At 47.7% G+C, this 22,544-nt stretch overlaps 1 protein-coding gene across 2 annotated transcripts; it reads right to left on the bottom strand.

Moving 5' to 3' along the window:
* Positions 1–717: 717 nt before the first annotated feature.
* Positions 718–19,036, bottom strand: C4H19orf38 (chromosome 4 C19orf38 homolog). Of its 2 annotated transcripts, XM_057768452.1 has the most exons (7): positions 18,907–19,036; positions 16,552–16,860; positions 9,938–10,030; positions 6,208–6,235; positions 5,652–5,695; positions 4,991–5,028; positions 718–1,260 (listed from the first exon to the last, which is right to left on the bottom strand). In XM_057768452.1, exons 1-7 carry the CDS (start codon positions 18,947–18,949, stop codon positions 1,129–1,131), a joined length of 687 nt encoding a protein of 228 aa, XP_057624435.1. In that variant the 5' UTR covers positions 18,950–19,036; the 3' UTR covers positions 718–1,128. The 2 variants fall into 2 exon arrangements, with proteins under 2 accessions (XP_057624435.1, XP_057624434.1); XM_057768451.1 differs by lacking the exon at positions 9,938–10,030 and having other exon boundaries at positions 18,907–19,008.
* Between the last annotated feature and the right edge of the window lie 3,508 nt (positions 19,037–22,544).

The following is a 22,544-nucleotide window of genomic DNA, read 5'->3' as shown; positions in this document are numbered from 1 at the left end:
GAACTTTCAGTCTTTGAGGAAGTTCTTCAGCTTCTCCACCAGGACCTCTCCTTCTCCCCAGTGAACTCTCAGGTCCTTCGGTAATGACTAGCCATTGTGTTCAACAGTCTCATCTGCTGTTCACTTTTTGGTGGGCCTTTTGGGACCTCTGATTTACTCCTGGTCCTTTAAGAGCCTTTTGTTCCCACTTTCCTGGTCTCCCCATGCTCCATTCTCTTTTGCACTTCCAAACATTTCTCTTACCCGACATTAGCTGAAGTTCAGTGGTGTGGTACCTCCAGCGTGACCAGTTCATCTCTTTCCCCACCCCACACCCCCAAGCCATGCAGTCCCAAATTTAATGATTAGCTGAGGCCTTAGGATTACTTTAACAGGAGCCTTGTTAGCAGGACTCAACCACCCAGCCCCTTCCCAAGCCCCACTCCCCAATGGTGCAAGCCCATAATTTCAGGCAGAAACAGGATGATGTGATCTCAAGGCCAGCCTGAGGTACAAAGTGAAATTCTGTCACTAAAAAACATACACCCTGTCATGCTGAGTGCTGCAAGCCTTTAATCCTAGCATTTGGGAGGCAGAAGCAGGCAGTTTGGTCTGCTGAGTGAGTTCCAGGACAGCCAGGGCTACACAGAGAAATTCTGTCTCCAAAACAACAGCAAACACCCCAAAGTCAAGCATGGTGGTATGCACCTTTAATATCAGCACTCGACAGAGGCAGGTGGATCTCTGTGAGTTTGAGGCCCAGTGATCTACAGAGTGCGTTCCAGGACTGACAGGGATACACAGTGAGACCCTACAACAACAGAAAACAACCCCCCCCCCATAAACACCCAGTCTGAAAGCCAAGTGCAGCTGGGGAAGCCCAGGAAAGGAGGTACAAAATGTCGACCTCTTATGCCCAGCTGGATGTCCAGATGAAATGGCAGCACGTCTCTGGTGATCTGGCCAATCCAGAGAATCTACACAGGTGCTCTGGCTTTCCATCCTGCCTCTAGGCTGATACCCTATTTTTCTTGTCTTCTGTAAGGAAGGTCACACCAGCAGTTCCCCTCTCTGGACAGATGTCCAGCTTCTGCAGCTGTGGGCAGTGGGACTAGGGGAACTGGATAAAGGGGTCCTCGTTCCTCTGCCTCATTGGCAGGCCCGGAAAGTGCTGAACTCAGGGAGCTCCGGAGAGGATGATGTAGAGGAGGGCCTGTCTTGAGGACCTGAGTTGCGAGGATGTACATCCAGGGTTGACATCATGTTTTCCTGAGTCATTTTCTTTGTCCATGGAAGAAAAAAATACTGAATGATTTGGGGTATGAGAATCTGGGAGTTCCCTTATTCCAAGTTCTCAGGTACCCTCTCAACTCTTCGCCCCCCACACCTCCCCATATCCCAGCCTTCAGTGTCTCTGTCCCTACGGCCTTCTCTCTGCTGAGGAAGGAGGACCAGAGACCTAGGCTCTGTCTCCATTTCTGTCACTCTCTAGCAGCCTGACCTCACTTGAGTGACACCTCTCCTATGCTTTAGTTTCACATAATGGGATCCATCTCCTAGGGGCATTGTGGGCCTGAAAAAGAGAGGTACCTGAAGTGGCTGGCACCTGATAAGCCAGCTCACATTTGTACTCACCCTATCAGGGCTCCCCTAAAACCTTTCAAGAACTGAAGCCAGCTGATTAAGGCAGGCTGAGGTCCCCTCAGAGCTTTAGGCCTCCCTAACCCCAGTAAAATCCCTGTCTAGCTACAGGGTTTTTGTTTGTTTAAAAAAAAAATTTTAAAAAAACACAGCAGGGTATGCCTTTAATCCCAGCACTCAGGAGACAGGGGCAGGCAGGTCTCTGTAGCCAGCCTGGGCTACATAGTGAGTTCCAGGCCAACCAGGGCTAAACAGTGAGATCCTTTCTTGCCTTTTTTTTTTTTTGTGGGGGGGGGGGTTGGGTTTTTTTTGGTTTTTTTTTTTTTTTTTTTTGAGACAGGGTCCCTCTGTGTAGCCATGACTATTCTGAAACTCTCTCTGTAGACCAGGCCGGCCTCTAACTTAGAGAGATCTCCCTGCCTCTGGTGCTCTTCCAGAGGACCCAAGTCAATTCCCAGCACCCACATGGTGGTTCACAACTGGAACGGGAACAGTTCCAAGGCTTCTGAAGCCCTCACACAAACATACATACATACCGGCAAAATACCAATAAAGTAAAAAAGTAAAAGAAAAACCAATAAAATGGTGACCCTTCCTCTACGTTGGACTCCACACTGTTACATGTCAGGCCCCAGAGGGGCAGTGAACACCAGGCACCTGGCAGCTTCTTTGTCGTCATTTCTACCAACATCAAAGCTTTCTTCTTAGGAGGGTTTGTTTACTGTTCCTGGACATGTATTTGCTTGCATCTGTGCAGGTGCAGCTTGTGGGTGCAGCTTTGGATCCCCTGGAACTAGATTTACAGTTCCAGGTCAGTCAGGGCTACATAATGAGAACCTTTCTGAAAAAGAAAGGATGGAAAGAAAAAAAGTAAAACCAAAAGCAAGAACTGAGGTATTTGCACACCCATGTTCACAGCAGCGGTGTTCACAAAAGTCAAAAGGTGGGAGCCTTCCAGGTGTCCATCAGTAAACATGAATCAGCAGAATGTGGTATATAGTACTCTGGAATGGTATTCAGCTTTGAAAATGAAGAAAATTTAGACACACTTAACAATGTGGGTTGAAGGGCTGGAGAGATGGCTCAGTAGTTAAGAGCACAGATTGCTCTTCCAGAGGATCTGAGTTCAATTTCCAGCACCCACATGGCAGCCCACAACTGTCTGTAACCCCAGGATCCAACTCTCACATAGACATGAATACAGGCAAAACACCATTTAAAAATAAAAATTAAAAACATAGGATGGCCGGGCAGTGGTGGTGCATGCCTTTAATCCCAGCACTTGGGAGGCAGAGGCAGGCGGATCTCTGGGCGTTGGAGGCCAGCCTGGTCTACAAAAGCTAGTTCTGAGACAGGCACCAAAGCTACAGAGAAACCCTGTCTAAAGAAAAAAAAATGGAGCCGGGCGGTGGTGGCGCACGCCTTTAATCCCAGCACTTGGGAGGCAGAGGCAGGCGGATCTCTGTGAGTTCGAGACCAGCCTACAAGAGCTAGTTCCAGGACAGGCTCCAAAACCACAGAGAAACCCTGTCTCAAAAAACCAAAAAAAAAAAGAAAAAAAGAAAAAAATGGAAATGGGATGAACCTAAGGTTACTATGTGAAGTGGAACTAGCCAGTTATAAGGAGAAATATATTGTTCATATGAGAGTAGGCAAGAGCCGGGCGGTGGTGGCGCACGCCTTTAATCCCAGAGGCAGGCGGATCACTGTGAGTTTGAGACCAGCCTGGTCTACAAGAGCTAGTTCCAGGGCAGGCTCCAAAGCCACAGAGAAACCCTGTCTCAAAAAAAAAGAAAAAGCAAAAAAAAAAAAAAAAAAAGAGAGAGAGAGAGAGAGTAGGCAAATCAAGAAAAGCAGGAAATAGGGCTTGAGATTTTTGGTCTCAACGTCTAGCCCAAGGTGTGTGTGTGTGTGTGTGTGTGTGTGTGTGTGTGTGTGTGTGTGTGTGTGCGCGTGCGTGCGTGCGTTACAGTGTTGTATACAGCCCTGGGATGGTGGGGGGAATGACTACATATTGAGACACCATCTCAAATAAAAGCAAGTGAAACATGTGACTGATAGGACAGAGTGTTGCCTGGTACACAGGAAGCCCTGTGTCCATCCCAGCACCTCATAAGCGGGTACAGTGGGCACACCTGTGATCACAGCACTAGGTGTAAGATGACCAGGTGTTCAGGTGCACCCTCAGCGACATGGTGAGTTTGTGACTAACCTGTCTGGAAACTATCCAGCCAACCTTAGCACCAATACAAAAGCCTTAGGGGCTGGATGGTCCTGGCTGCCCAGGCTGGGACACACCTGAAGCAGTCCACCTGCCTCAGCCTCCCAAGTGTTGGAATTATTTGCAGTGTTGGAATTATATGCATTGGGTGCATTGGCCACCATGCCCTGCCTCCTAGGTTTATCTGCTCAGTTCAGGATTTGTCAAGAGCTAGAGCCACAACAGATGTAACAGGTCCCTGAAAACCTCTCTCTCCCCACTCCCTCCTGGAGTCTTTCTTTTTGTACACTGTGGTGAGTATGGAGCCCCTGCTTCAAACACACTAGGCCCTCATTCTACCAATGCGGCTGCTTCTCCAGCTTTTGTTACATTGTTTTGTTGACTTTTTGAAACAGGGTTTCTCTGTGTAGCCCTAGTTGTCCTAGAACTCACTCTATAGACCAGGCTAGCCTCAAACTCAGGGATCCTCCTGTCTCTGTCTCCTGAGTGCTAGGATTAAAGGTGCCACTTTGCCTTCCTCGTTGGTTGGTTTAAGAAGGGGCTCAGGTGGCAAGTTGGCTCAGCAGCTCAAGCACTTTCAGTCAAACCTTATAACCTGAATTTGATTCCTGGAGCTCACACGGTAGGAGAGAACCATGTCCATCAAACTGACCTCTGAATTCTTCGTGTACACTGTGGCACCCCCCACACACACACGCAAAATAAAGTGGGTGGGGGAGTTGGGACTCTATAGCCCAGGTTGCCCTGTACCTCACTGTGTAGCCCAGGCTAGTCTCAAACTCAAGGCATCTTCCAGTCCTTCTGCCTCCACCTTCCAAGTGCTGGGATTAGAGGTATTAGCCTACTTAAAAATAAACTGACTTTAAAAAAACACAGACTTAAAAATGATCTTTTCTTATTGTTAGGAGGAGACAAGAGTACATCAGAGTATCACGAGGCTCCACAAAGGAACCTGACCTCCTTTCACCAGCCTCGAGGGCTGAACCCAATCCAGTGACAATATGACCGGGTGAGCCCTGGTTTCCCACAACCCCCCAGGCTTATGGGAAAGTCATAGTTCTGTGACTCTGGGCTTCAGAGGACTCCCAGTAACACTTCCCTCTTAGCTGGTTGGTCATCAGGGAACTTGACCAAGAAAAAGCTACTCACCGTGGAGATGGCAAACAGAGAGTTATCAAAGGACATGTCTGAAACAGAAAGCAGGATCAGCACAGGTCAGGCCCACTGCCCTGCACCCATCTGTTCCTGTCCCACAGTCTCAACACCCAGAATCCACCCTGCAGGAGGATTTAGGGTTCATCTTCCAGTATCTTCTCTTGCTCCTTTCCAGCCACCCCAGGGTGAGTTGTGAACATTGAGAGGAAGGACACAGATCTCACTGTGTAGAAGTGGGTGGGAGCCAGCAGGCAAAGGCACCTGCAGCCAAGTTTGTTGACTTGAATTCAACCCAGGACCCACTTGGTAGAAGGAAAGAATTGACTCCTGCAAGTCGTCCTCTGACCTCACATGCACTGTGGCTGCTGACTCCCGCACACAGACGCTGATCTCTTAAGTGTGCTGATAGCATGGGTGGTGTTGAAGAACAGCACAGCCTGTTGGGGGTCAGGGAAGGTTTCCTGGCGGGGGGGGGGGGGGGCAGGGAGAGAACCAGTGTAGAGGCTGGAGACAGAAACAGAAAGAAAGCAGAAAGAATGGGGACAGTGTTTGTGCCCCCAAAACAAGAGGCCACAGAAAGGGTCCAAGTAGCAACAGGATTTTGAAGCTTACTTCACCTAGGGAAACAGCAAGGAACATGGAGGGCATAACAGACCTGTATTAGTGAAGTTGATCTGCGCCCAGCAGGATTCCCGCTCTCTGCAAAGGGATTCAGAAGACAGGGCGTCCCATGAAACAGGACACTTGTTCAGGAACATCCCCCAGAGACACTTGCTATGGCTGGCTCTTACCACTCGCTCATCTCCTGCCCAGCAAATACCTGCACCGTCAGCCACCACACTGAGTGACGGCCCTCTGACTATTAGGGTGGCACAGTCCCAGTGAGTCCTGAAGAATGCCACCACAAATGTCTAGATTTCTGGGACAGTGCGGCAGCCAGCAGTGAGCTGGAGGTAAGGCAGCTGGCTGCCTGCCCTGTGTGACTGAACTCCGACCTCAGTATTCACATCTGGAAAGTGGGGTTCATCTGGACTGCTGGGAGGAAGTGGTGAGCCTTGATTTAGAGCATCCTGCACACAGCAGTGCTCAATAAATAATTCATGTTCATGCATTTGTCAGCTCTCCCACCAGAGAGTACTGTAGGGGATGAAGTTCTGCCCAGCATCTGCCCCGCCAGCAAAGTGCTCAAAGACCGCCCTGGAAGGTCTCACCTCTGCTTCTGTAAGTTTTTTATTTTAGCTGGAAGAAAGACAAACAGGCATTCGTTAGATTATTCTGGATCTGGTAGCTGCTGAGAAATGTCCACACACATGAAACAAAAGCTCCCTTGCCACTGTGGAGCCAGCCTTGCCTCATCCACATGGATCTGCTACTAAGCACAAAAGCTGCTCTAAACAGACCTTTCTTGGCTTTTGTGGTTGTTTTGTTTTCTAGGCAGGGTTTTGCATGTAGCCCTGGTTGTTCTGGAATTTACTATGTAGATTAGATTGTAGGTAGAGATCTGCTTTCTGAGTACAGGGATTAAAAGCTTGTGCCAGGCCAGGTAGTGGTGGCGCACACCTTTAATCCCAGCACTTGAGAGGCAGAGGCAAGAGGACCAAGGCCAGCCTGGTCTACAGAGCAAGTTCCAGGACAGGCTCCAAAGCTACAGAGAGAAACACCGTCTACAAAAAACAAAAACAAGCAAACAAAAAAACTTGTGCCAACATGCCTACCCTACCTTCTCTTAGTTTTCCTGTGTAGCTCAGGCGAGCCTGAACTCACTATGTAACCAAGGTTGGCTTTGAACTCTTAGTCCTTCTACTTCTACCTGCTAAATGCTGGAATTATGGCTGTGTGACATCACCCTTGATCTGTTTCTTTGAGCCCAGGTTGGTCTTTAAACGACAGTCCTCGGCCGGGCGGTGGTGGCGCACGCCTTTAATTCCAGCACTCGGGAGGCAGAGGCAGGCGGATCTCTGTGAGTTCGAGACCAGCCTGGTCTACAAGAGCTAGTTCCAGGACAGGCTCCAAAACCACAGAGAAACCATGTCTCGAAAAAACAAAAAAATAAAATAAAAACAAATAAACGACAGTCCTCTTTCATCAGCCTTTTGAGTTCTGGGACCACAGGTGTGTGCTATCACTTCACCCCGTATATTGTAGGTGGGTCTTTTTATTAACCTTTGTTTACTCTGTGCGTGCATGTTCTTGTATGGGTGTGGTGCACATACAGTAGGGCATATGCAAAGGTTAGAGGAAATCCTGTGGGAACGCTGTCTGCCATGAGGCTGAGGGATTGAACTCGGGTAGGTATGCTTGGCAACAAGTATCTTTGTCTGCTCAGCAATCTTGCTGCCCCTTATTTATTTTTGTGCTTGATTTATGAGAAATGTATGTTTATTTAAAAAAAATTTAAATTACCCTTTGGGTAGTGGTGGCACCTGACTTTAATCCCAGGACTTAGGAGGCAGAGGCAGGTGGATCTCTGTGAGTTCATGGCCAGCCTAGTCTACAGAGCTAGTCCCAGGACAACAAGGGCTGTTACATAGAGAAACCGTATCTCAAAAATACTAAATAAAAATTTTAAAAAAAATGAACATGCTGCTAGACAATTTCCAACACAAGTCTGTAGCCTTAGCACTAAGATCAGGAGTTCAAGACCACCCTCAGCTATAAAGCAAGTTTAAGGTCAGCATGGGCTACATGATACCTGTCAAAAGTTGGGGTGGGGGAGATGGCTCTTCAGGCAAAGACACTGGCTGTCAAGCCTGATGATCTGATTGGATCCTGGGAACCCACAAGATGGAAAAAGAACTGAATCCTGAAACCTCCACACACCTCCCCCTAATAATAAGTAAGCTTGGTGTAGAAAGGAGTCTCCGCAGTTGCCAGGAGCCGAGGGTGGAGTGAACAGAGTCACTGCCTAATGTGCAGCAGAGTCCAGAACAGTGGTCCTCAAACTGTGGGTTGTGCCCCCTCTTACCAAACCTCTAGCTCCAGATATATTCACCTTACAGTCCATAACAATAGCAAAATTGTAAGAATGAAGTAGGAATGAAAATGTTATGGCTGGGGTCACCACAACATGAGAGACTGTACTCAAGGGCCGCAGCATAGGAAGGTTGAGAACCACTGCTCTAGAAAAGTTCTAGAATCCGATGGAGGGAATGGTTGAGCACAGAAGGAACAGCAGCATATAGCTCAGGCTAGCCTGGAACTTGCTATACAGTGAGACTGACATTGACCTCTTGACTCTTCGGCCTTCAACTAGTAAGTGCTGGGACAACAGGTGTGCCCACTCTGTCTTTTATGCAAAAGACTTGCACCTCCGTAATCTTGATGCCTCGGGGTGGTCTAGAAACAGTCTAGTCCCCTTGAGTACTCAGGGATCCCATATGTCATTCTGCCCCCGTCCACCTGTCACCTCACTTCTGCTGGTGCCTCCTTGCTGAGTTCTGCTGAAAGAATTCCCCAATCTGTCTCTGTGCTCCTGAAAGCATGGATGAGAAAAATCAGTCCTGGTGAGGCAGAAAGATGGCTCATGGGTAAGAGCCATCGCTGGCTGCTTTTCTAGAGGCCCCAAACTCAGTTCCCACACACGTGTGTAGGAGGCACAGAGGTCCTCATGCTCACAGATGAGCCTAGCAGAACCTGGAATGTTAAACCCTTTTCAGGGTTGTTCCTGCAAAGGAAGGCTGCGAGTGGACATGGTTAATAGCCTGGTGAGACAGCACCAGATCTTCCCTCAGACCTTATCATGAGCTTGCTTTTCTCAACATATAGAACCTACCTTTCCTCTCAGAAAGGCAGTCTCTCTCTCTCTCTCTCTCTCTCTCTCTCTCTCTCTCTCTTTCTCACTCTCTCTCTCTCGCTCTTCCTCACTCTCTCTCTCTCGCTCTTCCTCTCTGTTCTTCTCCCCTTCTCCTTTCCCTTCCATAACCACTAAATAAATATCCAAAAAAAAAAAAAAAACCTATCTTTTTGGAAGGTGTCAGGTGTAGACAATCTGGAGAGTCCATCTTAAGAAGATGTAATGTGGCCGGGCGGTGGTGGCGCACGCCCTTAATCCCAGCACTCGGGAGGCAGAGACAGGCGGATCTCTGTGAGTTCGAGACCAGCCTGGTCTACAAGAGCTAGTTCCAGGACAGGCTCCAAAGCCACAGAGAAACCCTGTCTCGAAAAACCAAAAAAAAAAAAAAAAAAAAGAAGATGTAATGTGGACTTTACAGAGAGTTTCAATGTCATGTTAAGCTTCGTTGTGAACATGGGGTTAAGTTCATTAGCACCAGGAAATTTTTCACCAAATTGTGCTGTGCTTAATATACTGAAAATAAACCACTGGGGTCAGACTCCTGAAACTTGAGCCAACATGGCTCTTTGGTCATGTTGAACTGAACTTCCTTCTGGCCTCCCGAAGATCATGATGACTCACAGCCATTTGAAACTCCAATTACAGGATATCCAGTGCCCTCTTTTGGCCTCTGTGGGACTGCATGCACATGGTGTGTGTGTGTGTGTGTGTGTGCATGCAGGCAGACACCCATATACATAAAATAAAAAATTAAATTAAAACATTAAAATAAAATAACGGTGGTATTGTCCATGTGGAATTGTAGTACTTGGGAAGCTGAGGCAAGAGGATTTCACGTTCTAACCACCTACACATACCCCCCAAAAAGGAAAAAGACATCAGCCTCAATGATGTGATAGGGAAGAGGGAGGAGAAGAGAGTGGGGAGGGGAAGGGAAACGAGAAAAAGGGTTGGGCATGGTGGCATAATGCCTGCACTCCCAAGGACGGAAACGGAGGCAGTGGATCTCTGACGTCCAGGCCAGCCTGGACCACACAGTGGTTTCAGGGCAGCCAGGACTACATCGTGAGACCCTGCCTCACAACTGAGAGGAAGAATGAGAGCAGTTGGAGGCTACCAGCTGGCCTCGTCTGCTGTATGCCCATTACCTTTCCTGACCACCACGGTGACAACCACCAGCCCCGTGAGAAGGAGGACGGCTCCGGCCAGGCTCAGGGAGAGCGTCATGATCCAGATGGGGGCTAGAGGGAGAAGAGAATGGGGAGATGAAGGAGGTGGGAGGGTATCTGGAGGTGCCTTCTGGAGCTTCACCCTCACCCAAGGGACACCCCAGCCAAGCATCTTGACCACAGGTGGGTCTGGAAACTTAAAGAGCCTTGTACATAGGCAATTAGCAGCCAGTGAGGACTCCCCTGGACCAGTGACAAAATTTCTTCCTTCTATGGAGGTAGTCCCATTCCAAGACTGGATTACCAATCACTTAGAAAGTTGAGGAGGAAGATTGTGAGTTCAAGGCTAGCATGTGCTAGAGAATTTAAAGCCAGCCTAGGATACAGAATGACCTATACACACACACACACACACACACACACACACACACACACCATAGTATGTACATGTAGGTCAGAGGACAATGTATGGGAGTTGGTTCTCATCTTCCATGGTATGGGTCCCATCAGGTCTGACGGCAAGTGCCCTTACCCACTGAATCATCCAGGTGGCCTGTCAAATGGTTGTGTGTGTGTGTACACATATATACATATGTATATATACATACATATATAGCCATTGTTGGATATAGTTAATACATTCTAATGAAAACATTTGTATTTTTATTTATATTCATGGAGGATGAAAGAGACTTCTGCAGTGCATTCTAGTGCCCACAGAGCCCCTCACTGGGTTTACAGGCAGTTGTGAACTGCCTGATGTGGGTGCTGGGAAGCAAACTTGGGTCCTTTGAAAGAGCAGCCAGCCCTCTCAAATGCTGAGCCATATCTCTAGCCTCCATGAAAACTTTTCTAAGAAGAGCTCTGTGGGCCTGGCATGGAGGCACACACCTCTAATCCCAGTACAGAGGCAGAGGCAGGCGGATCCCTGTGAGTTCAAGGCCAGCCTGGGCTACAGAGTGAGTTTTCCAGGACAGGCTCCAAAGCCACAGTGAAACCCTGTCTCGAAAACCAAAAAAAAAAAAAAGGAAAAGAAAACAAAAGAAAGAAAACTACTTGAGGGTAAAGGCACCTGCCACCACCTCCTGCTGGCTGTAGGGCATTTCTTAGTTAGTGACTGAAGTGGGAGAGTCCAGCCCACTTCAGTCACTGTGGGTGGTACCATCCCTGGGCTGGTTCTGGGTTCTATAAGAAAAGTAGGGATGAGGCTGGGTGGCGGTGCTGCATCCCTTTAATAACAGCACTCAGGAACCAGATCTCTGAATTCGAGGTCAGCCTCATCCACAGAGCAAATTCCAGGATAGCCAAAGCTACACAGAAAAAAAGAAAAGAAAGTAGGGTGAGCAAGCCAGTAAGTAGGACCCCTCCATGGCCTCTGCATCAATCAGCTCCTGCCTCCATGTTCCTGGCCTGTTTGAGTTCCTGCCCTGACTTCCTTCAATGGTGGACTATGACGTAGAAGTGTGAGCTAAATAAGCCCTTTCCTCCCCAGCTTGCTCTTGGTTCTGGTGTTTCATCACAGCAATAATAACCATAAAACAATGGTTTAGGCCGGGCGATGGTGGCGCACGCCTTTAATCCCAGCACTTGGGAGGCAGAGGCAGGTGGATCTCTGTGAGTTCGAGACCAGCCTGGTCTACAGAGCTAGTTCCAGGACAGGCTCCAAAGCCACAGAGAAACCCTGTCTCGAAAAACCAAAAAAAAAAAAAAAAAAAAAAAAAAAAAAAAAAAAAAAAAAAAACAATGGTTTAGTGGTTAAAGGCACTTACCACCAAATCTGACAACCTGAGTTCAGTTTCCACATGGTATAAGGAGAGACTGGGTCTCAGATTGTCCTCTGACCTCCATGTGTGCAAACAGGAATACATACATTACCCACACTCAAATCAAAACACAACACTGCTGTGGGACAATGGTCTATACTTTGTGACTTGTATTTAAATAAATGCTGATTGGCCAGTAGCCAGGCAGGAAGTAGAGGCGGGCAATGAGAATTCTGGGAAGAGGGAAGTTTCAGTCTGCAGTCGTCACCCAGACACAAAGCAAGCAGGATGTGACTGCCTCACTGAAAAAGGTACCAAGCCACGTGGCTAACACAGACAAGAATTATGGGCTAATATAAGTTATAAGAATTAGTTAAGGGGGCTGGAGAGATGGCTCAGTGGTTAAGAGCATTGCCTGTTCTTCCAAAGGTCCTGAGTTCAATTCCCAGAAACCACATGGTGGCTCACAACCATTTGCAATGAGGTTTGGTGCCCTCTTCTGGTCTGCAGGCATACAGACAGAACATTGTATACATAATAAATAAATATTAAAAAAAAAAGAATTAGTTAATAAGAAGCTTGAGCTAATGGCCCAATCAACTTATAATTAATGTAGACTTCTGTGTGATTATTTGGGACCTAACAGCTGCAGGACTGGGCAAGACAGAAACTTCTGTCAACACAACACAAAATGCAAATTAAAAAATTGGGCCTGGCCGGGCGGTGGTGGCACACGCCTTTAATCCCAGCACTTGGGAGGCAGAGGCAGGCCGATCTCTGTGAGTTCGAGACCAGCCTGGTCTACAGAGCTAGTTCGAGGACAGGCTCCAAAACCACAGAGAAACCCTGTCTCGAAAAAACCAAAAAAAAAAAAAAAAAATTGGGCCTGAAGAGATGGCTCAAGGGTTAAGGCCACTGAATGCTCTTTCAGAGGTCTGGAGTTCAAGTCCCAGCAACTGCCTGGAGACTCCCAGCTATTTATAATGGGATCTGATGCCCTCTTCTGATATGCAGGTGTACATGCAGACAGAACACGCATATAAATAAAACACGTAAGTAAATCTTTTTTAAAAAGAGAAGGGCTGAGCAGTGGTGGTGTATGCTTTTGATTCCAGTACTCAGAGGCAGAGGCAGGTACATCTACAGAGTGAGATCCAGGACTGTTAGGATTGTTACATAGAGAAGCCATGTCTCAAGAAAAGAAAGAAAGAAAGAAAGAAAGAAAGAAAGAAAGAAAGAAAGAAAGAAAGAAAGAAAGAAAGAAAGAAGAAAGAAAGGAAGAAAAGGAAAAGAAAACAAATTTTGAAGACTGGAGCAATAACTCAGTGGTTAGAACCACTGGCTGGTCTTCCAGCGGATCCATGTTAAATTCCCAGCAACCACATGGCAGCTCCCAATCATGCACAATGCCAGACCCAGAAGATAAGAACCCTCTTAGGCTGGGTGGTGGTGTCACACGCCTGTAATCCCAGCACTTGGGAGGCAGAAGCAGGTTCGAGGCCAGCCTGGTCTATAGAGTGAGTTTCAGAACAGCCAGAGCTGTTGCACAGAAAAACCCTGTCTTGAAAAACAAAACAAAACAAAAAAATCAATGCAATGTCCAGCAAAATTCTACAAAGACCTCAAAAGAATGGTATTCAACTTCATATGGAAAAGCAAAAAACCCAGGATAGGCAAAACAATCCTGTGCAATAAAAGAACTAAGAACTTCTGGAAGCATCACAATCCCTGATTTCAAACTCTACTACAGAGCTACAGTACTGAAAACAGCCTGGTATTGGCATAAGAACAGACAGGAGGACCAATGGAACCTAATAGAAGACCCGGATATCAATCCATACATCTTTGAACACTTGATAAAGAAGCAAAAAAAATATCAAATAGAAAAAAGAAAGCATATTTAGCAAGTGGTGCTGGCATAACTAAATATCAACATGTACAAAAATGAAAATAGACCCATATATATCACTATGCACAAAACTCAAGTCCAAATGGATCAAAGACCTCAACATAAAGCCAGACACACTGAACCTTATAGAAGAGAAAGTGGGAAATACACTTGAACACATTGGCACAAGGAATCACTTCCTAAATGTAACCTCAGCAGCACATACAATGAGAGAAACAATTAATAAATGGAACCTCCTGAAGCTGAAAAGCTTCTGTAAAGCAAAGGACATGGTCAAAAAGACAAAACAACAGCCTACAGAATGGGAAAAGATCTTCACTAACCCCACATCAGACAGAGGTCTGATCTCCAAAATATACAAAGAACTCAAGAAATTGGACACCAAAAGAACACATAATCCAATAAAAAAAAATGGAGTACAGACTTAACCAGAGAACTCTCAACAGAGGAATCTAAAATGGCTGAAAGACACTTAAGGAAATGTTCAACATCCTTAGTCATCAGAGAAATGCAAATCAAAACAACTCTGAGATTTCATCTTACAAGTGTAAGAATAGCCAAGATCAAAAACACTGATGACAACTTATGCTGGAGAGGTTGTGGGGTAAAGGGAACACTTCTGCATTGCTGGTGGTAATGCAAGCTGGTGCAGCCCCTTTGGATGTCAGTGTGGTGATTTCTCAGAAAATTAGAAAACAACCTTCCTCAAAACTCAGTAATACCACTTTTGGGTATATATCCAAAGGATGCTCAATCGTGCCACAAGGACATGTGCTCAACTGTGTTTATAGCAGCTTTGTTTGTCACAGCCAGAACCTGGAAACAACCTAAATGCCCCTCGATCGAAGACTAGATAAGGAAAATGTGGTACATTTACACAATGGAGTACTACACAGCAGAAAAAAATAATGACATCTTGAATTTTGCAGGAAACTGGATGGAGCTAGAAAACATTATTTTGAGTGAGGTAACCCAGACACAGAAAGACAATTATCACATGTACTCACTCATAGGTGGTTTTTAAACATAAAGCAAAGAAAACCAGCCTACAAACCACAATCCCAGAGAATTTAGACAACAATGCGGACACTAAGAGAGACTTGCATAAATCTAATCTACATGGGGAGTAGAAAGTAGAAAAAGACAAGATCTCCTGAGTAAATTGGGAGCATGGGGACCTGGGGGGAGGCTTGAAGGAGGAGAGGAGAGGCAGGGAGGGGAGTAGAGAAAAATGTAGAGCTCAATAAATAGCAATAAAAAATGTATTTTAAAAAAAGTCTTCTGACTGCTTTGGGCATTGCGCACATGTGATGTGCCTTCCATGATGCCGACAAAATGCTCACACACGTAAACAGATGACTGCGATTTCACAAGAGCTGTTTGAAAGGCTCATTTCTCTGTATCGGCACTTGAGCACCAAGATGCGTGTCTGGAGCTACCGCTCATGCTATGCCACCATGAAGGAAAAGGCCCTTAAAATAATCGGGGAAGGAGGGCAAGGTGACGTGAGGCTCCTGCCATCTTGGTGTTGTTTGAGACAGGCTCTTTCTATGTAATCCTTTCATTTTTTTAAATTCTAGCCATGTCTGAATTCACACAGTGAACTGCTTTCAGTGAACCAACAAAGCCCTTTTGTGGGTGAATCCAGTTTCTTTTTCATTTCTTTCCTTTTTCCAATAGGAACTGGTGTGCCCCAAGCAGCCCTCAAACTTGCTATATGACAGAGGATGACCTTGAACTCCGGATTCCCTTGCATCTGCTAGGATGACGGACATGTGCCCATGCTGGGGATGAAACCCGGGGCTTTGAGAATGCCTGGCAAGTGCTCTAGCAAGTAGCCGCCTCCCCTGACAGGTTTGTTTTGAGACAAGCCCTCACTACGTACCCCTGGCTTGCCTGGAACTCTATTTAGAAACAGGCTGGCTCTGAACTTGCCTCTACCTTCTGAGTGCTGGGACTAGAGTGTGTACCCACCAAGCCTGGCTCCCGTGTTGTTGTTGTTGTCTAATTAATTGGTTATTTTATATGTTTGGGTGTTTTGCATGCATGAATATCTGTGTACCACTTGTGTGCAGTGCCTGTGGGTGCCAGAAGAGGGCAGTAGGTCTCCTTGGGTTGGAGTTAAAGTGGTTGTAGGAACTGAACCAGGCCTTCTGAAAGAGCAGCCAGTGCTCCAAAATGCAGAGCCAACTCTCCAGTCCCTCCATGTGGTGTTTTTGAAACCAGGTCTTGCTCCATAGCTATGATTGCCTGAACCTTGTTATGTATGTCATGCTAAAATCATACTTCCTATGTAGCCTAGGCTGGCCTCAAATTTGAACAAATCCCCTTGCCTTACCCTCACATCTTGCTACTGAAGCCATATTGAATGGTGTTTTGTTGTTGTTGTTTGTTTTGTTTGTCAAATTTTCGAGGCAGGGTTTGAGTAGCCTTGACTGTCCTGGAACTTGCTCTGTAGATCAAGCTGACCTCAAAATCTGAGATCTGCCTGTGCCACCTGCCTGGCCTGGCTCTTTAAAAATAATTGTGTTAATTGCATTTTAATTATTATCCTTTTGAGCCTGGGAAGGCAGTGTACGCACACTAGCATGTGTGTGGAGTGGAGATCAGAGGGTAGCTTTGGAGTTGCTTCTCTCTGACGCCATGTGGAATCTAAGGGTGCCCCTGGCACATACCGAGCCTTCTGTGTGTCACACACCACGTTCCACTCAGTTCCCCCTAAGCCCATATCTGGGACTCCAGCCCCACAGAGCAAACCCACCCCATCTCAGGGAAAGGTCTGCAGGGCTCCTGCTCAGTCAGATGAGAGCTGAAGTCTGCTGTGCCCACCACTCCCTGCCATATTCCGTGTGTTTGGACTTGCACCAAAGCGACCCAGGGAGGGCGAGGGCAGCATGGCGGGGTTCTGCATGGAGTCTTACCTGGGAAGGAGACCTGCACTGACTGGCTCAGGTCCGACAGCTGGGGCTGGCTGTGCTCGCCCATCACAACATACTGACAGCGGAAGTTCCCCCCAGCAGCCTCACTGCCTCCACCAGTCACATTGAATGTTACACCAGGCTGATCTGAGGGGGCCTGCAGGAGCTGGACTGCCTCTTCCCCTCGAAACAGGGTGAAATTGGCCCCTAGAAAGTCCTCTGGGGCTGTACACGAGATGTAGATGGGATCATCTTGGCTGCTTGGGTAGGGGGGAGCCAGGAAGATGGATGGTGCGGGAAGAGCCAAGGAGCCTGTAATGAAGAAAGATAGCTTGAGCTGGCTGTGTTCTTGGGACCAGATCACCTACTCTATATGCATGCATATATGCATTGTCCACATGCATGTGTGTGTGCCTGGGATCAGACTATCCTAACCTTCTGTTGATCTGCACTTGGTGTTTATAACAGGATATTCATCACTGTTAGCTGGGACACTGCTTACAATGGCACTCATGTGTCAATGTTTAAGTCACTTTATTGACAGTGGCAGTAATTATTATACAATGATGCTCAGTCAACAATACTATGTATCAGTCCCTTCTGTAGTTGCTAGGGACAAGGCAATGTACTACAAAGACGAACAGAAACTGGGGCTGGAGAGAGGGCTCAGTGGGTAAGAACATTGGCTACTCTTCCAGAGGGCCTGGGTGTGATTCCCAGCACCCACATGGCAATTCACAATTCAGTCTGCAACTCGGGTCCAAAGGGATTTGTCGCCCTCTTCTGGCCTCCAAAGGCACCAGGCATAAAACTAGTTGCCCAAACATGCAAGTAGGTAAATCCCAGATACACAGAAAATCAAATGAGGGCAGAAAGGAAATAAACAGAAGCGCTGACCTGAGGAAAGGCGAGGAGAGCTCTGGGCAATAGAGAAGGGCTACTTGTGAACTGGGGTGACCTCAGAGGGTTTCCCAAAAGAGGTGACATGTACTCCGAGCCTTGCTAGTGGAGAAGGACAGTAGCCAAGATTGAGGAAGAACCTTCCAGCCTGAGGAAATGCTGTGGGAAGAAGGCCAGAAGGTGGATGGGGCACACAGATGAGCTGAGGGTGTGTGTGACTCAGTGGTAGAGCCCCTGCCTAGAGTCCCCCGGTGAGGGGCTGGAGTGTGGCTCAGCGCTTCTGTCAAGCATATGTGAGGCCCTGGATTCATCCACAAGAACAGAAAAGAAAAAGAAAATCCAAGAGGCGAGTCCATGTGGGCGGGCAAAGGAGGGATAGACAGCAGGGTGGAAGAATGCACCTCACTGCCTGGGGCAGCGGGAGGCCGCAGTGGGTCTTCTGTAGGAAGCAGCCTCTTGCCTAGCTGTCACAACTTCCTGACAGAGAGTCAGAGGCAATCCATTTTGTCTTCTTTAAATTTACTTTCTATGGCAGGGCAGTGGTGGCGCACACCTTTAATCCCAGCACTTGGGAGGCCAAGGCAGGCGGATCTCTGGGAGTTCGAGGCCAGCCTGGTCTACAAGAGCTAGTTCCAGGACAGGAACAGGAACCAAAAGCTACGGAGAAACCCTGAATCAAAAATCAAAAAAAAAAAAAATTACTTTCTGTGTATGAGTAATTTGCCTGCATGTATGTCTGGGTAATATGTGGGTACCTGGGCCCTGTGGAGGCCAGAAAAGGGTGTCAAATCCCTTTGGACCTGAGTTACAGAAAGTTGTGTTCTGCCATGTGGGTGCTGGGAATTGAAACCAGGTTCTTTGGAAAAGCAGCCAGTGCTGCTAACTGCTGAGCCATCTCTCCAGTCTCTGTTTTTTTTTTTTTTTCAGTTAAATTTATTCATTCATTTCATGTATGTGTATGAATTTGTGTGTGCTGCAGTATGTGTGTGTGAATCAGAGGACAACTCGTAGGAGTTGGTTCTCTCCGTCCACTCTGTGAATACCAGGATCAAACCCAGGTCATCAGGGCGGCAACAAGTGCCTTTACCCCCTGAGCATCTCATCAGCCCCTCTTTAAACAAAGAAACAAACACATCATCCCTGGCAGGCGCCCCACCCCGTGTTAACTCCACAGGAACGTCTGAGCTAAGCTCCCCTGACAGCCCAAGTCCCTTACTCTGAGTGCCACAGTCCTGGAGCCAGGGGGGCTGAGTCAGGGACAGTGGTACTGCTGGCAGGATGATATTTCTATGAAACTTGGCTCCGAGGGGATGAGAAGGCCCAGACTGGCAGTCAGGCAGTTTCCCGGGCTCCAGGCTAGCTCTGAGGGGATCTAACTCATCTAACAACTAGAGAGGATAGCCCCACTGTGCTTTCTGCCCCACAGGGCGGGTGGGGGAGGGCAAGCTTCAGACTCACCAGATGCAAACAGCAGAATGGTCCATGGCATCTCTCTTCCCATGAAGGGCTGGGAAAGCTGGCTGAGGCCACAGGATCGGGGGCTCCCTGTGAGCCCTGAGAGCACAGTGAGAAAAGAGAAGCAAGGGCTGGTTTGTACTGTTTCCTCAGTGGCAGGAAGTTGCACACTCTTGGGCACCAAAAGAGATTCTCTCCTGTCCCCACCCCTTCCCCAAACACAGTCACTCTGCCACCGCTTGTCAGCCTCACTGGCTACGGTCCGCACACTGCAGGGGAAAAGGTTCCCTCCCTCAACCCACTACTTTGGTAGTGGTCTAAGAGGGAAGTCTCCGCCCAAGACACACCAACAAGTGGCAAAAACAAATGGCATGGTGGCATCTAGGGGACAAAGCTCAACTTGAGCCCTCAGGCAAGACCTAGTGCCATGATGTTGCAGTTAGCTGCTCCAGAGAAGAGGTGAGCGTAGGGGACAGTAATTAGATCGAGGGGCTCCTGACAGTAAAACTAGTCAAGGTGACAGAGAAAACTTTACCCAGGGATAAGCTAGGAGAGGTCATTACAATGGCGCAGACCTGGAAAGATGCTATGGTGGCAAGTTGGGGCTCCTAGGGCCTTGGGTTTTTACTGCTGCGATGAGACACTCTCCATAATCAAAGGAAATCAAGACAGGAACCCAAGCAGGGCTGGAACCTGGAGGCAGGAGCTGATTCAGAGGCCATGGATGGGTGCTGCTTACTGGCTCGCTCAGCCTGCTTTCTCATAGACCCCAGGATCTTACCACCCACCATGGATTGTGCCCTCCCACATCAATCATCAATCAAGAAAATGAGCTACAGGCTTGCATGGAGGCCACTCTGTTGGTGACATTTCCTCCATGGTTCTCTTCTAAAATGACTCCAGCTTGTGTCCAGCTGACGTCAAACTGAACAGCACAATTGACCCCTTATCAGAGTGGCATGCAGGCACATCAGTAGCCACCCAGAACTTTGTATTTTTCATTTGTCTCCAAGGCAGCATGTTACTATTAATATCAATATAAAACATTTTAACTTTTAATAGACCCACCGTCTTCACAAATTCAAACACTTTCAAAATCCAGTCTCTTTGAAATGAGTTTCTCTAAAACATCAAAACTCTCTTTGAAACTCCTAAGTCCAAAACTTTGGAATTTCTTTAAAATTTCAAAGTCTCTCAGCTGTGGGCCCTTGTAAAATCAAAAACTACTTTCTTGTTAAATACTTTCTTGTTCCATGAAGTAAGAACCAGGGCAGTTAATTAAATCAGAACAAAGTCGAACAGCATGAGAGACCCTTGGTGCTGGCCTGGCACTCAGTCATGTCCCGTGGGCCCCATTTCACCAGCGCGCCTTCATGTCTGAAGCCCAGGCTCTGGCAGGCTCCACTCCACAGCTGCTGCTTGCTGCTGCTGTCCTTGGCAGTCATCCCATGGTACCAGCCTCTCCCAAATGTGGGCGCTCTGCTGCCACTGGGCTGCACCTTCTCCGATGGCCTCTCCTGACTGCTCCCAGCACCAGGCTTCAGCTGCTCTTCCTTCATGCCACCTGGGACACTCTTAGACATGACCAAGCAAATTCAGCTGCCAGCGCGACGTATCAGCCTGGCTGCCTCTGGAGCACAGGAAAGCCTTCCAGGTTGACCAGTGTCGCTGTAGCGGGGCCAGTCTCCTGGCTTAGCTCTCAGCTCCAGATGACCAGCATCAGTTGTCCTAGGACAGCAAAGGCTTCACTCCAGTGTCACTGTCTCCTGTTATCATAGCTAACTTTTCAGCCTTGGCTGGACAGACCACAGATTCTTCTTTTGTTTGTTTTGAGGCAGGGCCTCACTCTAGCTCTGGCTGTTCTGGAACTCACTGTGTAGACCAGGCTGGCTCTGACCCACCTGCTTCTGCCTCCCAAATTCTGGGATTAAGGACATGTACCATTAAACCCAACTGTGGTTCTTCTGTGATTTTTTTTTTTTTAAGACAGGGTTTCTGCCACAATCCCAGAGAACTTAGACAACAATGCAGACACTAAGAGAGACTTACATAGATCTAATCAACATGGGAAGTAGAAAGTAGAAAAAGACAAGATCTCCTGAGCAAACTGGGAGCATGGGGACCTTGGGGGAGGGATGAAGGAGGGAGAGGAGAGGCAGGGCGGGGAGCAGAAAAAAAAATGTAGAGCTCAATAAATATCAATTAAAAAAACAAAATAAAAAAAACGAAAATGAAAAACACACACACAAAAAAAGACAGGGTTTCTGTGATAGTTTGAGTGGAATTGGTCTGCTTGAGCTCATGGGAAGTGGGCACTATTAGGTGTGGCCTTGTTAGAGAAAGTGTGTCATGTGGGGTGGGCTTTAAGCTCTCCTATATGCTCAAGCCACGCCCAGTGTCCCAGATCACTTCTGTTGCCTGTAGATCAAGAACGAACAAGATGTAGAACTCTCAATGTCTTCTCCAGCACCATGTCTGCGTGCATGCTGCAGTGTCCGACATGATGGTAATGGACTAAACCTTTACAATGTAAACCAGCCCAATTAAATGTTTTCCTTTATAAGAGTTCCCGGAATCATGATGTCTCTTCACAGCAATAGAGACCCTAATTAAGAGTTCAAGGCCAACCTGGTCTACAGATTGAGTATCAGGACAGCCAGGGCTGTTGACACAAAGAAACCATGTCTCAAAAAAGGAAAAAAAAAAGAAAAGAAAAAAAGAAAGCCAGGCCTTGGTGGCACACGCCTTTAATCCCAGCACTCTGGAGGCAGAGGCAGGCAGATTTCTGTGAGTTCAAGGCCAGCCTGGTCTACAGAGCGAGTTCATACCTCCCTGAATAAATATCCAACCTCACTCTGCCTGGTGTGCCTATCCATCTCTCGCCCACCGCACATGGGGACCTGGAGACCTGCTGCATGGTCTCATGCACCGCCCCTGCTTGGGACTGGCTGCTTTCAGACCCCTCAGCAAGCTGCCGGGGACTTGCAGCAAACCCATTACAATGGTGCTGAGACTCGAGGGGCTCTCCCACCCCAGTCCGGAGGATCAGGCTCCAGAACCAGGTATTTTCTCCACAACAACCACGTATTCCGTATGTCTACTTCAATTAGTGAGGTTCCCCCATTCAGCTAAAATTGTGTTTGGACTAACGGGGGTCAGTCAGCCCATGCTAGCACTGCACACTCTGTGCGGTGCATTCAACTGGGGGTTCAGGGTCCCTCAGATTCTTTCTCCATTTCTTTTTCTTTTTCTTCTTGCTGTAAAAGGCCGCTCGGAGCAGCTTCTGAGTCACCCCGACCAGATCCAGCTAGGCCACCTGGGGTCAGGGGATGTCTGGCCACAGGTCCTATGGTGTTTGTGCCAATTTGCACCCCGCCTGTAGGGAGAGACGTCCTGTTATAGGCTTGTGGTGTTGCCCTTTCATGGGTTTCCACAATTTCAGCTTTGAGTAACAAGCCATCCATGTCTGTCCCCCCTGAGATGCCCTTTTAGAGGCCCCCAAACCCCAGGCCTTAGCTGTTACCCTCATTCCACCGGTGTCCCATCAGCTCCACTTTTATGGGAGCTGTCCAGCTACTGTCAGCACAAGGCAAATGGACCCTGCCATGGTTATTGCTGCCAACAAGATTGGTCGGATCCAC

The sequence above is a fragment of the Chionomys nivalis genome, chromosome 4, assembly GCF_950005125.1.
Source record: "Chionomys nivalis chromosome 4, mChiNiv1.1, whole genome shotgun sequence".
Taxonomy (NCBI): Eukaryota; Metazoa; Chordata; class Mammalia; order Rodentia; family Cricetidae; genus Chionomys; species Chionomys nivalis.
The sequence above is the reverse complement of the archived record's forward strand: the minus strand, read 5'-3'. Positions and strand labels throughout refer to the sequence as shown.

Coding starts and splice junctions, on each gene's coding strand:
- C4H19orf38 (XM_057768452.1), bottom strand. CDS start 18,949: ATGGGAAGAGAGATGCCATGGACCATTCTGCTGTTTGCATCTG. Junction 10,031..16,551: donor AGTGCAGGTCTCCTTCCCAG/GTAAGACTCCAT, acceptor TTCTCCCTCTAG/CCCCCATCTGGATCATGACG. Junction 6,236..9,937: donor CACCGTGGTGGTCAGGAAAG/GTAATGGGCATA, acceptor TCTTTCTTCCAG/CTAAAATAAAAAACTTACAG.